Source organism: Phycodurus eques, chromosome 3 (genome assembly GCF_024500275.1).
Source record: "Phycodurus eques isolate BA_2022a chromosome 3, UOR_Pequ_1.1, whole genome shotgun sequence".
NCBI classification, from domain to species: domain Eukaryota; kingdom Metazoa; phylum Chordata; class Actinopteri; order Syngnathiformes; family Syngnathidae; genus Phycodurus; species Phycodurus eques.
In genome coordinates this window covers 2,659,631-2,674,482 of record NC_084527.1, presented here as the reverse complement: position 1 = coordinate 2,674,482, position 14,852 = coordinate 2,659,631, and the positions used below count along the sequence as shown (strand labels likewise).

Here is a 14,852-nt window from a genome sequence, read left to right as displayed (position 1 = left end):
AACGCGTCGTAGCAATCTGCAGACATGAAACGCATTCACTGCCATTGACGGCTTTCGAAGTCAAATATCCAGTGTTGACTGGGAAGTCTGGCAGTGAATGGATTTGCAAACAATCAGCGTCTCTGATCAGTTTGATGCATTTGGTTGAAATGTTTTGTTATGAGATCAATACGGGTCGCTCTCTGGAGCGCTTGCCTGCTGTTACATTGCGTTTTTGGAGATTCTTGATGGTTTCTCGAATTGTGAGGTGGATTAAGTCAGCTCGGTCCCTACTGAAGGCCCAAGTAGCAAGTTGACAGGACAGGAACACTTTTATACTTAAAATTTTTTTTTTTTTTTTACATAGTCTAATGTGAAGGCAAACTACCAAACATGTTGTTGAATGAATGCCACTTTTCCAGTGTCAGTGAAAGTGAGCACGAATGTGTTCGGACGCAACATGACTTTTGTACGGGACCTTACCAACAACGTTTTGCCGTTGAACTTCCCCAAGCAGCTTTATCGTGCGCATGTACCCACCGCGGACGGCAGGGGTCGCTCTCGTGCAGCTGCGCACTGCAGTACTGAATTGTGGGTACAGTAGCTCATGTTTCTGAGAGTCAGCTGTTGCAGTAAAGTTTTGGTGTGTGTTTTTTTTTTCTTTTCTTTTCTTTTCTTTTCTCCCCCCCCCCCCCCCCCCCCTCGATGTTTTTGTGCGCCACCGCTCGCTTTGCTTCCGTCTTTTTTTGTGTTTGTGCTGTTTCGTGAACGCGACCAGAGTGCCGCTCGCCTCCAATCGGAATGAGTTTGAACGAGCATTCCATGCAGGCCCTGTCGTGGAGGAAGTTGTACTTGAGCCGGGCCAAGCTGAAAGCCACCAGCCGCACTTCTGCTCTGCTGTCGGGATTCGCGATGGTAAGGAAGTTCTTGGAAAGTGGTTTTATTTTTTTATTTTTTATTTTTTTTTGGGGGGGGGGGGCTACGTGGAAGCGCGACAAAACAGTTTTTGCGAGGTCTTGCGGCCTTGACCGCTCCGTGACCTCGTTCAGTGCCGCGACGAGTCACAATTACGAAACAGTCCACCTGGAGTCGTCTCGTTACTTCGTTTCGCGAGTAAGACGAAGCCAGTAGACCGTCAACAGACGTTCCGGCTTCGTAAACATGACAAGCCAGCCCTTTCGCACCCAATTGCCGTTTTTGTTTTCATGTAGAGGACGTTTGTGTATGCTTTTCGGAATTATACATTCGCGTAAAGGAATGTAGCAAGGTGATCATAAAGATGTGCATTTGCACTGTGCCGATGCATACAGTACAGCGGATGGCAAAAGTCCACACACCCAGATGCCAGGTTCTTGTGATATGCAAATAAATATGTTCCGCACATTTCCAAAATACCCGTATATAGAAATAGACGACATCATTGCATAGAGGAGCGATACACGAATAAACTCTGATTTGTAAAAAATAGGACAAGGATTAAGGATTGGATGGCACTTTTCAAGTGGCAAATCAGCCCACATTGACTTGCCCACAAATCAATGCGAATCGTTTGCAAATTCGTGACTGAAACCTTGACGCTCTGCTGGAAAAATGCCCCGATGTTCGTCTTATTAGAGAGAGAGAGAGAGAGAGAGGCGCTGCTAATTAGAGCGAGCTCTCAACGTTGTAAAGATCTCAAATATGCGCCACATCTCAAAACCCGTTCATCGTCCTTCGAAACTGTTACAAATGTTGTTCTCTCTTTTTTTTTTCCCGAGCGTCATTTCAATTTCCCCAGCGCAAAACTCAGAAAGTGAGTCAAAAACAAACAAACAAACAAACAAACAAACCTTTTGAGGAAGTCTGAAAGGCGAAAGGACACTTCTTGGTGGGTTTGAGGTGGAATGACCCTTTCACGCCCTCCTCCTAATGACCTCGCATGTAATGGAATGCGATTTAAGGACGACGCAAGGGGCAAAACGGACAAATTGCTGCTCGTCAGTCGCATATGCACCAATGATGTCACGACCGAAGCCCAGCGTCAGGTTTATCGTCGTCGGGTAATGATGGCTGTCGCCGCACATTGTGGTTATCAATTGAATTTGGACCTTTTTTTTTTGACCAGGTTGCCATGGTGGAGGTCCAGCTGGAAAGGGATTACCCGTATCCTCCGGGGTTGCTGATCGCCTTCAGCGCTTGCACCACCGTGCTGGTGGCGGTGCACCTGTTCGCGCTGATGATCAGCACCTGCATCCTCCCTAACCTGGAGGCGGTCAGCAACGTTCACAACCTCAACTCCGTCAACGAGTCCCCCCATGAGCGCATGCACCGCCACATTGAACTGGCCTGGGCTTTTTCCACCGTCATTGGCACCCTCCTCTTCCTCACAGAGGTCATGCTCCTCTGCTGGGTCAAGTTTCTGCCCCTGAAAAGCAACACGGAAAACAACGGCACCATAAGTTCTGGCGAAGCCGCGGCCATCGCTTCCACTTGCATCATGGTGCCTTTCGGGCTGGTTTTTATCGTCTTCGCCGTTCACTTTTACCGCACGCTGGTCAACCACAAAACGGACCGGCAGATCCGGGAGCTGAAGCAAGCCATCCGGCTCCAGAACCAACTGGACCACAGGATGGAAACCGATGACCTGAAGGCCGTGGACCATTTCGCTTGATTCATTCGCTCGCTCGCATTCAGCAGTGCTTATGCGAGCGCTCGCGGTATCCCGTTGACTCTCTTTTGCGTGTCATTTAGTGCGAGAATGTTCACGCGGAGCGATTCACGCCGTCGTTACGGTCAACGTAGCATTTTGTTAAATGAAGGGAATATGGTCAATTTGACGTTACCAAACATTCACAGCGAGAATTTGTTGTTGTCGGGCTGCCGACGCCGACGCAAACGATCCCTGGCAGAACAGAACCGTTTCGAGCAAATCCGGGTATTCACGTTCGCGTCGAATCGCCGATGCGTACGTTCCACCGCGTCGCAACGTTTGCTGGAAATTGCTGACGTAGTTTTTGCGTCGTTCTGCTCTCATGCGGAGCAACCGACGGGAGAAAATGCGCCCGTTTCCCTTGACCTCACTGGAGCGCTCTCCTATACTGCGTGTGGTATTTTTAGTCTTGCTAGTCATCGTTATTATACGTTACTGTTGCCGACGTATCGGTACGTCGTTTTTGTTTCTCGCGCCGGGTGGAATTTGTGCGATTTTTAAATTCAAATATCGGTAGTCGATTGTCAGTAGAGGTGATTTGAATGGAAGTTTTATGACAGGCACCATTTTAAAATTGGCTATAAATCGAAGTGTTACGTGCAAAAACCTTTGCCGTATTATTTGAAGTTTGTCAGACTTAAAAAAAAAGAGAGATTTTGCACAAACAATTTCGTTCGCAAGAAGTCAACCACAAAGTAAAAAATATTTACGCACTTCTCACAGTGAGGATTTACAAAGTGCTTCACATAGAGAACGACGCGACGAACATCGAAGAAGAAAACAAATCTCAATGGCTGGAAATGTGTTCTCGTGATTTACGAGAACTAGATTAAGCGTGTACTTTTGAAAGGGGCTGGTTTATGTTGAGCGCCGTATACGGGCAAGAAATGTTCGGCGGTCGACAGACTCGTCGGAATTGAATTCCTTCAGCCGCAGCGACGCGACGATAGTCACGTGGTAGCGATGAGGAAAGGCTTCTTGCGGCGTTTGTCAAAACAGCCACGTAACACGCCATTCGTTTTTTTTTCACTCAGCTGAAGTTATCAGGCCGCCTACGGTGTCTCGCTTCGAACAGATAATTGCGCTCTGGAATTGTGTGCTTTATTTATTGTATATGCAGAGGCTGCATGAATGTATGGTGACAAATGCAGCGTATCTGGTGAGCTTTACCGGGGTGTTTTTTTTTTTTTTTTTTCCGTTGCCAATTTACAAATAAAACACAATTTGTGTGATGCTTAACCACTTTTTTTACCTCCCTCTTTATAGTACCACTAATTCCTTATATGGTATTACAATTGAAGGAGAGGAATATGTCCTTGGATTCATGTTATGCCCGCTTTCAAAAGTGGGAAACGATCCAATTGCACTCATTTGTCCCAAAGTGTTTTAATTCAGTATAAATCTATTTTTGTCTCTCTATGCCAACAGCCTATATTTGGGAGGTACGTCAAATGTGCGTTGCCATTCACACAACTGAAAAGTATTTTCAAATGAGGAGTTCCTTCTGCTTCCCATGGGCTCGCCGCCTGCGGGAGGGGCCATAGGGGTCGGGTGCAGTGCGAGCCGAAGGCGGGGACCTCGGCGAGCCGATCCCCGGCTACAGAAGCTGGCTCTAGGGACGTGGAACGTCACCGCTCTGGCAGGGAAGGAGCCCGAGCTGGCGTGTGAGGTCGAGAAGTTCCGACTAGATATAGTCGGACTCGCCTCCACGCACGGCTTGGGCTCCGGTACCAGTCCTCTCGAGAGGGGTTGGACTCTCTTCCACTCTGGAGTTGCGCACGGTGAGAGCCCCGAGCAGGTGTGGGTATATTTATTGCCCCCCCCCCCCCCCCCCCGGCTCGGCGCCTCTACATTGGGGTTCACCCCGGTGGACGAGAAGGTAGCCTCCCTCCGCCTTCGGGTGGGGGGACGGGTCCTGACTGTTGTTTGCGCCTATGTGCCAAACAGCAGTTCAGAGTACCCACCCTTTTTGGAGTCCTCGGAGGGGGGTGCTGGAGAGCGCTCCCGCTGGGGACTCCATCGTTCTGCTGGGGGACTTCAATGCTCACGTGGGCAATGACAGTGAGACCTGGAAGGGCGTGACTGGGAGGAACGGGCCCCCCCCCCCCCCCCCGATCCGGTGGGAACGTCTGGCAGAATCTCCTGTCAGAAGGACTTTCAACTCCCACCTCCGACAGGACTTTGCTCATGTTCCGGGGTTGGCGGGGGACATCGAGTCCGAGTGGACCGCGTTCCGCGCCTCCATTGCCGAGGCGGCCGACCGGAGCTGTGGCCGTTAAGGTGGTCGGTGCCTGTGGCGGCGGCAATCCCCGAACCCGTCGGTGGACGCCAACGGTGAGAGATGCCGTCGAGCTGAAGAAGGAGTCCTATCGGGCCTTTTTGGGCTGTGGGACTCCCGAGGCGGCCGATGGGTACCGGCTGGCCAAGCCGAATGCAGCTTTGGTGGTCACTGAAGCAAAAACTCAGGCATGGGAGGAGTTCGGTGAGGCCATGCAGAAAGACTTCCGGACGCCTTTGAGGAAATTCCGGTCCACCGTTCCGGCGTCTCAGGAGGGGGAAGCAGTGCCCCGTCAACACTGTGTATAGTGGGGATGGGGCGCTGCTGACCTCGAATCGGGACGTTAATAGTCGGTGGGGAGAATACTTCGAAGACGTCCTCAATGCCACCGACACGCCCGGGAACGCCTCGGGATCCCCCCCCCCCCCCGGAAGACATGGATGAAGTGGCTGGGGAAAGGGAAGTCTGGGCGTCCCTGCTAAAGCTACTGCCCCCGTGACCAGACCTCGGATAAGGGGTAGAAGATGGATGGATGGATGGAGTTCCTTCTCACTGACCTTGTGCGTCTCAGTACGATGCAGTACTGCAGTTGTACTGTATATCACTGCAAACTACAAATATGACACAACATTGCCGGATGTCTTGACAAGTATGGATGTGCATGCGATCCGTTTTCTTTTTCACCTATTTACAAACGAGTAAAGGTATGGAGTATTACGACTCAAGTGGTCTGCGGCCCAGGCGATCACATGCATTCGAGTGTGCTCCTCCGCCTCGGATGACGGAACTATTTTACTCTCAGCGGATGGATCCGTCAACCGACCTGGACGACGTACGCAACCTGGCGGAGGAAAAACAAAAACCCCAACAACGTCAAAAATACGAAGCGAATATAGAATGTCGGTCTCGGTAAGCCTGTTAGTAGATGTGAAGGGCTTGTTGTTGTTGTTGTTGTTGTTGTTTTGTAATCGTGTGAGGAGAGGAGAGTTCCCAGGTGACGATGCCGTCTGCATCAGCGCATCACCTGTTGGGGCGTGTTTCCCTCCATCCAAAACAAAAACAAAATCAGGCGCAGTTAGAAGCGACAATTACGCAGACGCGCGTGGCTTTCTTATATTCGCAGGTTTGGACGAATGTGATGGAAAGCGAAAAAGACGTTTTGATGAGACGAGAAACACCGCGAAGTCGCAAGTCGGTGCGCGACCCCGCTGCGACACGAGAGCCGCGCGAAGCGCACCGCTCCGACGGCGAGCGACCGCCGAACACGCGCGTCGTTTGGCAACTTCAGCTCGACGACGCGGCGGCAGATCCGCGCATCTGCCGCCGCACGCGGAGGCGCGACGCCGCCGACGATGACCTTTCGCTCCCCAGGTTTAAGGTCGCAGGACTTCGTGCCGCTCGGGCGAGGTCGACGACGATGTGACGCGTGTTGTTTGCCTGCGTCCTTTCAGATCGACGAGTTTTACGTCGGCCCTCTGCCTCCCAAAGAAGTGACGTTTTGCGGGTTGAACGACAACGTCGACGAGGCCTTCCTGACCGACGCGTGCAGGAAACACGGCCGCGCCGAACAAGTGGAGATTTTCTACAACCCGAAGAACAACAAGCACTTAGGCGTGGCAAGAGTTGTTTTTGACACTGCCAGGGCCGCGAGGGACACCGTTCGCCACCTCGACCGAACGTCGGTGATGGGCAACGTCATCCGCGTGGAAATTGACCCCAAAGGTCAGCAGCCTTTTTTTTTCGCGTTGTAAGGATCAAATGATGATTTCCCACCCCCCCCTCCCCGCTTGATCGACTCAACAGGTGAAAACAGGCTTCGCTACCTGCAACTGCTCTGCAACGGTCTGTGCACGCCATGGAGTCTACCGGTGGGAAGCGGTGACCGAAGTCTCCCGAACGCACTCGACAATTTACCGGTAAGTGCGCTATTTTGCTCGCATGCAGTGCACGTACCGTTTGCCGATTTCCATCGAGTTTTCCCCTTGACAAAAAAGCGCATGAAAATGACATTATTGAAAGGCAAGTTTTGCTGCTTTTTTTCTTCTTTTTTTTCTACCTTCCACTTCCAGAGAAATATTTTTGTTTCCTTTACAGAGAAGAAAATAAGTGCTTCCTCTTGGATAAATGTCCCTACGTGAATACGATTCTTAATATTTGAAATGTTGAACAATTCGTAAAAGGAACTTTCAAAGTGCGCGGCGGGGCCGTTAAGTTAACAGTCCCGTTGCTTACCTCCCACCTCTCTGACCCTCTTTCGTCACGTCGCGGCGAGGCGAGCCCACCAATTTGGAGGCGGCGCAGCAGAGCCAAAAAAAGCAAACGTGACGCCGCTTGTTCATCTATTTTGTTTCAGAGCAATCCGAGCCCCGGCAGCCTCTCGGCGTACTCCGGCGTCGGTCAGGATACGCCTCGTAGCTACGGGCGAGTCGCCGAAGTCTCGGAGGTCAAGTTACTTTTAAAGGACCGCCGACCTCCAGCTTCCCTCCCGCCGTTTCGCCAGAGTGGCAGGCAGAAAGCTTGCACAATGGCGGCAGACTGAAAATCACGCAAAACACTCCTTTGAACTCGTGTCACCTGGTCCAGAGTTTGGGAACGTGCTCCCGCCGACCTCAGACGCCTTCCCTCGAAACTCGTCGAGCATCTTCGGCTTCGACTCGGCAGCCGACGAGCGGGCAGACGCGACCTTCCCTTCTGACGCCAGAGCAGACTTACCTCAGCCACCGGTCAACGTTGTCCCCAGAGGCTCCCGACCAAAGGCAGAGACTTTAGACGCCCGCATACAAGGTTTGCTGACAAACAGCCGACGTTGCGACACTTTCCTTGGAAGCGCTACGAAGGTCCCACAGGAGGAGGAAACCTCCCGAGCTCTTTTGTTTCTCACATCCCGTAGAGATGTCGAGTGTCCTCCCGCGTTTGATTTCACCAAGACTGAAGGACGCCGAGATGGAGACAGTAAGACAGCTGCAGAACGGTCCCGGGCGCCATGTCCGGAGGTAACAATTGGATTCATGACGAAAGCATTTACATGAGGAGTGATTTGTTTATTTTTCTGACTTTCTCTCATTTGTCAGTTCAGCTCGCTCTCTTCTTGTCTTTCAGGGGCTTCACTTCTCAAATGTGGACGAAGGAAACCCCGAAGCGTCGTCGCCATCTTTTCCTCAGCCTCCCCGCAGCGCTGGACAGTCCGAACATCCACGTGCCGCCACATCTGCAGCTCGCCAGCCACCACTCAGCGCTTTGCGTTCCCCCGCTCCTTCGTTCGTCCCAAACGCCACCGTTCCCATTCCACCTCCGGGCCGTCGCGGCGGCACCCCGATTCCACCGCCTCCTCATTTCCCGGTCCCTCGACCTCCTTTGACGCCGCGCTCTGTGCACACGTACCCCGCATCCCTACAGCCTCCGGGCAGCCCAGCGAGACCTGGAAGTCTACCGCACCGGTCCGCTGCACCTTCTCCTTGCGTCGCCCCTTTAGCGCCAGCGCCGCGCAACCCAGACGAAGTCACACTTGAAAAAGTCTTCGAGGTGCTGATGGGCGAACTGAAGACAATTATCAAGAGGGACATCGCGCGGAGAACGATTGAGGGAGTGGCGTTCAAGGCCTTTGAAGACTGGTGGGACGATCAAGAGAAGAGAGCAAAGGTAATCCTTCCTTTCCACCATTCGCCATATGCGCGACGCCTCCTTTTGACTCAAAGGTAACAATAATATGTCTAACAAAGGTGCCAGTTTTGCCTCTGATTGATAAGAAAAACACATGTGCAAATCCTCGGAATCACATCAATGGCCAGAGCGAGAAACCGCCACTGCCCTCCTTCAAGGTAGGCGTCGTTCGATTTGCCGTAAAACTACACGACTGCAATTAAGAACATGTTTGGCAATGCAGATTAAGAAGAAAAGAGATGACAATCCTGCAGTATTAGAAGTCGTGGAAAACAAAGGCCATGGTAAGTGAATTATTGAAAACGAATCCCTTCGACTGCTCTTTGAGGACGAATGCTCTTCTTTACGTTGTTTTTAGACGCGAGCAAAGGGGGCGATATGTTGGAGACGACATTTGGGAGGCGTAAACGCAGACACGCAAGACCGCTTGAGCTTGATAGCGATGACGATGACGATGAGGAGAGAAATGAAGAATCCAAGACGCATCGAGCGGAGCAAACGGAGCAAGAGCAACAGGCTGGGCCCACAGACCATCAAGTACACCGGATGCCGAATAACAAGTTGCATGAAAAGTCCTATGGATCGATCCTCTCGTTGGTTATTCGGATTTCGGGTGCATTTCCAAAAGGACGCGTTCAGCTACGGAGCCAATTTACTCACACAACCCGTTTGAATTTAGTACAAACCCCAAAGTGCTATACGTAGGAATACAACGATAACGTTTTCAAATGTTGTGGCAGCTTATGTAGGTATTTAGAGATTTGAAATACATCATTTTGCCTTTATAGACCGCCCATAATGGATGTGAAATACATGAGTCAAGCCAACACTAATTAATTCGATGAAGAGGTGTGTCCCAGGACTTGTGTCCAGATATTGTATAAAAAAAAAACAAAAAAAATGGTTCACATGGTTTGGAACAGCAATTCAGAAAAAAAAGACAAACTAATCGCAAACCCAAAAGGTTGTACAGAAGTTTGAGTTTTCGTCCGAGTGTGTCGGCCCTCGACGAGCGGAACAGACGTTGATGACGATCGCATTTCTGTGTCTCAGTGCGACGGAAACGATCACGATGGCAATCGTCAGAAAAAAGAGAAGGAGACTGACAAACACGTCGAGGCCGAAGACGCGTGTCCTGTTCCTGGTGAAGTTCTCGCCTCCGGCAGTGCCATGTTGGAAAGTTGCGCGCTACTGCTGCCTTTCAGTACGTTGACCAAATGTTGTTGTGCCTTCGCAGAAGCATATTCGGAGTGGAGATCCTCGGACGACCGCTCGTCCCACGCAGACTCCTCTGCCTCTTTTTCTTCAGAGAGCTACAATGACCCCTCGTACTCTGACTTCAGCTCTGAAGATGACGACGACGATGATGATGATGATTTGGAAGATGATGTGAAGGATGGCGAAGGTCGGGAGTTTATCGTACTATCATCAGATGAGGAGTTCACGGAGCTTGAGCCCCCTGCGACGCCCTCAGCCCCCCTCGCCCCCGGCGCTCGGCTGGATCTGGTCCTCCGCGACTTGTCAGAGCCGCGTAATAGTGAGAAAGCAGACGAGGACCGCCGAGAACACGTCATGATGGCGCTTCATACCATCAAGCCGCAGGAACCTGCGCCATCGTCGCGTACCGGACTTCCAGGTAATTGTTGGGCGGACCGAAATAACGATCTGTAGGAAAGACGTCAAGTTGTGTGTTATCTCTCTACCAGCGGCTCTCGAACTTGATGTGGAGATGGAGAGCCGTGTTTTGCCCTCGGGGTCTCCAGATTACACCTTGAGGCCTCTCACCCCCGCCGGCTGCTTGACTGACAGCGACCCGGAGCTTCTGATCGCAAGCAAACCGACTTCTCCGGTTGCGATGGAGGAGGTTGAACGACCTCAGACTCCGGGCAAGGGGATAGCATCTCAATTAGGAAGTGAAGAATCAGGAGATGACAATCTCAGCGAGTTCCATCTGCCGTCATCTTTGTTATTCCCGGAAGCGCCCAAAACTCCAGGCAGCGAAGAAACAAGTGCACGGAGTCCTAACAGAGATGTCGGCGTCTCAACAACTCCAGGACATGAGCGCGTCACACCGGAGAACGCGAGGGTAACACGCTCACCTTTTACAAAGGCATCGCCTCATTCATCGCTCCTCAGCAATCCGTTTAGTATATTGGCACCAAAGACGCCCGGAAGAGAGATCCGTCGAACGCAAAGAGCCTCAGTCCGCAGACCAAAGACTGAAACGGTGAACAGCTCACAAGCTCTTTTATGTGGCGAATCCCTCGGAAGGTCATCTCCGTGTGACCTCTCTGAAACGGAAACATCTGACGGCGGAGGAGTGGGAAGTTGGTCAGGCACGAGAGCGACACCTCTTGAAGGACCGGAGAACACGCCGCCTCTGCTCTACGAGGCAAGCGGGGGGCGAGCGACGAAAATGAGGCGTAAAGGGTACGAGAGAATAAAAAGGGGTCGGAGGAGGCGTCGCTTCCGTCGCGGTCGTCGTCCTCCCGAGTGGCGTCCGGTGCGGGAGGAGAGGAGGATACTGCACAGTATATGGACGGACGGTCTGGATGAAGAGGACGGGAGGCTGCTGCGGCGCGCTTACGAAAGGCTGCAAGAGCAGGACGACGGCTGCGGTTGGCTGAGCGACGCCCTCTGGATGCCGCATCCTCATATCCTATGATGAGCAATAAGTCATATGATAGAAAGGTGGCGTGGTGGTCGACCGGGGTTGGGAGGCTTACTTTGAAAATAGTGAAGAGTTCTTGTTCCGCAAACACAATGTTGACACAAGTTGGGGCACGTAGAGTAGATGAATGAAAAGAACATTCTCAGGTTGAATTCCCCTTCAAAATTGTTTTCCAATGCAGTTGGTTGAAAGTGGGCGAGGGCTCAAATCAATCCCGCTTTGCCCTCGTTAAAAAACAAGCCTTCAGAAGAATCGACATCGAGATAAATGTATCTGTGTTTTTTTTTTTTTTTTTTTTTTCTGTAATTGTACTGGATTACAGTTTTTATTTTTTTTATTTTTGGGGCTATATTGATGACATAACACCGTGACATGTATCCCGTTACTCCCCATCAAATTGATCACGGCTCAGTTTGTGTTTTGCGTGCTTAACTGCTGCCTACTGACTAAAGTCACAGAGAAGAACGAAGGACACCGATCGTGGCAGCAGAACCACGTTACGGGCTCAGCTCGCAGCGAGGGCTTCTACAAAATCAGCCGGCGGGATAAAGTCGAGTACCTCAACCGAGCGAGAACCACCGAGCTTCCGTCGACAAGCGCTCGGGTATTTAACGCCGCAAAGTGTGATGTGTCTTTTGTGTGCCGGCCTGTTCGTCGCAAAATGTTACAGGAGCGCGCGTTGCGTCCAAACAGGGACCTCTGACGCAGTCCACTGCACTTCGTGCGGGGTCAGACTTCAGGTCAGAACAGCGCCGTCTGCTGTCGTCTTTCAGCTGCGATAGTGACCTGGTCAAGTTTAACCAACTCAAGGTCACGCACACACACACACACACACACACACACAAGAAACACTGACTTTAAAATGAAGCATGAACTGCAGCAGTGCAGGTGAACTATAAATCTATCACTATCACATCCCACTTATAAGAGGGTGTGCACATTTGTGCAAGCACAGTGTTTCAGTTGTTTGTTTTTAGGTCTCTCGAAAAAGCTAATTTAGTTTTACAGATTACAGCTCACACTAATGGTGGAAATAGGTTTGAAATGATCAGACTTGGTCTATTTTTTTTATAGCGGCACGGTGTTTTGTTTAACACTCGGAGGAAACGTAGTATTTACTAAAAGTGGTGTTTTCATCCTTCAGTTCCGAAAGAAGAGGATTTGTTTCAGCAGAAGCCGCATCCACGATTGGGGCCTGTTTGCCATGGAGGCCATAGCAACAAACGAGATGGTGATTGAGTATGTTGGCCAAATTATCAGACAGGTGAGGGGGGGGGGGGAAACCCCAAAATGCCCTCACTATAAATAAGATGATGTGTGTTCTCGTGACCGCTTACGTTTCACGTACTGTGGACCGCTGGCTCGCTGGCCTGGAGAATAGTCGGCGACCGGAGACGAGCCGGGTTGCCGGGGAGCCGCGGTGAAATCAAACGTTCGATTTCATCGGCGACCCTTCGGAGACTCCTCTTTACGCTCGCTAACCGTGTAGAGAAAAAGCTGAACGTACGGCGGCTTAATGCCACAAAACCGCAATCGATCGTCACCAAAATGTATGTGGACATTTCTACCAATGCCCGCTCCAACCTCTGGAAATATCAGAACAATCACCCCGATGTTTTGGAATTCGTGGACGATAAAGCGCTTTCGTCATTATAGAGGAACCGTGCTCCGCCGCCATTTGCGCTGAATCGCCCAGCCCGTCTGCTAAAAGTGCAAATGGTTTTGTCTGAATTGCAAGCGGCTATTAAGCCCGTGTGTCTCCTTTGATCAACTACGCGTGGAAAGCGACGTCTCCTCTCTGTAGACAACTAATCGATGTTCACGTTCCAGCTCTGTATTTTAAAACACGCATAACATACGTGACCTATTTATTGAAAGAATATAGGCCAATATCAGCGAGTTCCGGGAGAGTTGGTTGTCATGTTGTCTGGAGGCGTCGTCCCGGCGATATTTCGGTGTCCCCGGAGTCGCCGCGACTGATCGGCGTCGGCGGTCCCGGCGAGGGCCTGGTCTTACTGACCTAAAAAGTAAAAAGGCAGCAAGCTCCCCAAACAGACAACAAGCGGCTGCAGTGAAGGCATCTCGAGGGAAGGGCGCTCCGAGTGATCGCGGGCATTCATGTCTCTCCATCGGTTCATTTGGATGCTGCGTTCTCCTCAGAACATTGCTGACATGAGAGAGCGCAGATATGAGCAGGCGGGCATCGGAAGCAGCTATTTGTTCCGAGTGGATCGGGACACCGTCGTCGATGCCACAAAATGCGGGAATTTATCCAGGTTCATCAACCACAGCTGCGACGTGAGTACGACTTGCGACTGCTGCGTTCCTCCCTGAATTCCAAAATCAAAGCGCCCGCGTTTGTCTTCCAGCCGAACTGCTACGCAAAGATAATCACGGCGGAGTCTCAAAAGAAGATCGTGATTTACTCGCGGCAGCCGGTGGGCATCCACGAAGAACTCACGTACGACTACAAGTTTCCAATTGAGGACGCAAAGATTCCTTGTTTGTGCGGCGCTGAAAGCTGTCGGGGCTCTTTGAACTGATCCCTTCCCGAGACTCCTTTTTAGATCTCCGATAGGAGCGCACGTTGTCTTCGCTGCTGTATAAACGGACACTGAAGATGTGCCTTTTAAATACCAATTCAAGCATTTGCAACAGCTCTGCTGACGGTTAAAAATTTAACTTTCCTAACCGGCACGGAAGCTATTGTGTGAAGTATGAAATGATGAAGGAAGAGGACTCTTGGCTTTTGTTTAATCAATGTACATCCAAGCTTCGTGGCAAAACATTACAAAAGGCATGCTATGACAAGTTATCTGGGCTTGTACATCGCAGTATGGATAGTGTACGGCAGCCTTTTTGGAAAATTTGATGCGGTCCTCCAAATATCAACATCTTATTGTACATTGAATTATCTTTTGGCCTTATTATGCAAATGATGACACACCTTTTTGGTGATGAGAACTTCAATTGGGTTTTCCTTGAGTTAAGCTTGACTGGGTCATATTCCAGGACCGTCGTTTCTCGTGTGTGTAACACGCACGCCCCAAAGTTGACTTCAAAATTCTGGAAAGCCCTTTTACCTATGTATAATTCATTTTTACAATGCATGATTTTGCTTCTACCCATATGATCAAAAAACATGAAGCGTTAGCTGTATTTTGTCAAAGAAATATTCTGAAGTTAAGCACTTTATTTGAACACGTAATCCTTTTTTTAAATGTACTTGCTCTTGTTTTGAAATTCACAGCCCAACTTTTATTGAGTAAATGAGGAAACCCACAGTTGTGCTCATATGTTTGATTACCCAGGCAGAATTTGTAAGATGTGTACAATTCCTTAAAGAAAACATGAAGGGCCAGGCAAAACACATTTAATTTTATTTCAATGGGATTCAAATTAAACGGTCAAGCGTTTCAGAAAAGGATTATCATGAAACAAAACATAACCATAAAGAAATTAATGATTGTTGTTGTTCAGTCATCAGAAGAAAAAAAAACATTTCACAAATTCTGTCAGGGCATGTAAACGTATGAGCACAACTGTACATATTTGCAGTCATACGTATGTACCCA

At 50.3% G+C, this 14,852-nt stretch overlaps 2 protein-coding genes across 2 annotated transcripts; both read left to right on the top strand.

The window, feature by feature from the left end:
- Positions 1 to 682: 682 nt before the first annotated feature.
- LOC133399685 (calcium release-activated calcium channel protein 1-like) lies at positions 683 to 4,398 on the top strand. The gene is made up of 2 exons (XM_061671406.1): positions 683 to 894; positions 2,084 to 4,398. Exons 1-2 carry the CDS (start codon positions 781 to 783, stop codon positions 2,627 to 2,629), a joined length of 660 nt encoding a protein of 219 aa, XP_061527390.1. The 5' UTR covers positions 683 to 780; the 3' UTR covers positions 2,630 to 4,398.
- Positions 4,399 to 4,505: 107 nt separating this feature from the next.
- On the top strand, positions 4,506 to 14,702 carry LOC133399683 (histone-lysine N-methyltransferase SETD1B-A-like). The gene is given in 16 exon segments (XM_061671404.1): positions 4,506 to 6,668; positions 6,750 to 6,862; positions 7,300 to 7,458; positions 7,460 to 7,939; positions 8,046 to 8,585; positions 8,666 to 8,764; positions 8,830 to 8,890; positions 8,965 to 9,143; positions 9,660 to 9,750; positions 9,844 to 10,242; positions 10,313 to 11,260; positions 11,721 to 11,881; positions 11,971 to 12,087; positions 12,422 to 12,541; positions 13,438 to 13,575; positions 13,647 to 14,702. Coding segments are annotated over 16 exon segments (4,149 nt in total). The 5' UTR covers positions 4,506 to 6,298; the 3' UTR covers positions 13,821 to 14,702.
- Positions 14,703 to 14,852: the final 150 nt, after the last annotated feature.

Bases quoted from the DNA above. Each gene is read 5' to 3' on its own strand.
- LOC133399685 (XM_061671406.1), top strand. From the start codon at position 781: ATGAGTTTGAACGAGCATTCCATGCAGGCCCTGTCGTGGAGGAAGTTG. The intron at 895-2,083 runs GTAAGGAAGTTC...TTTTTTGACCAG, and splicing joins TGCTGTCGGGATTCGCGATG to GTTGCCATGGTGGAGGTCCA.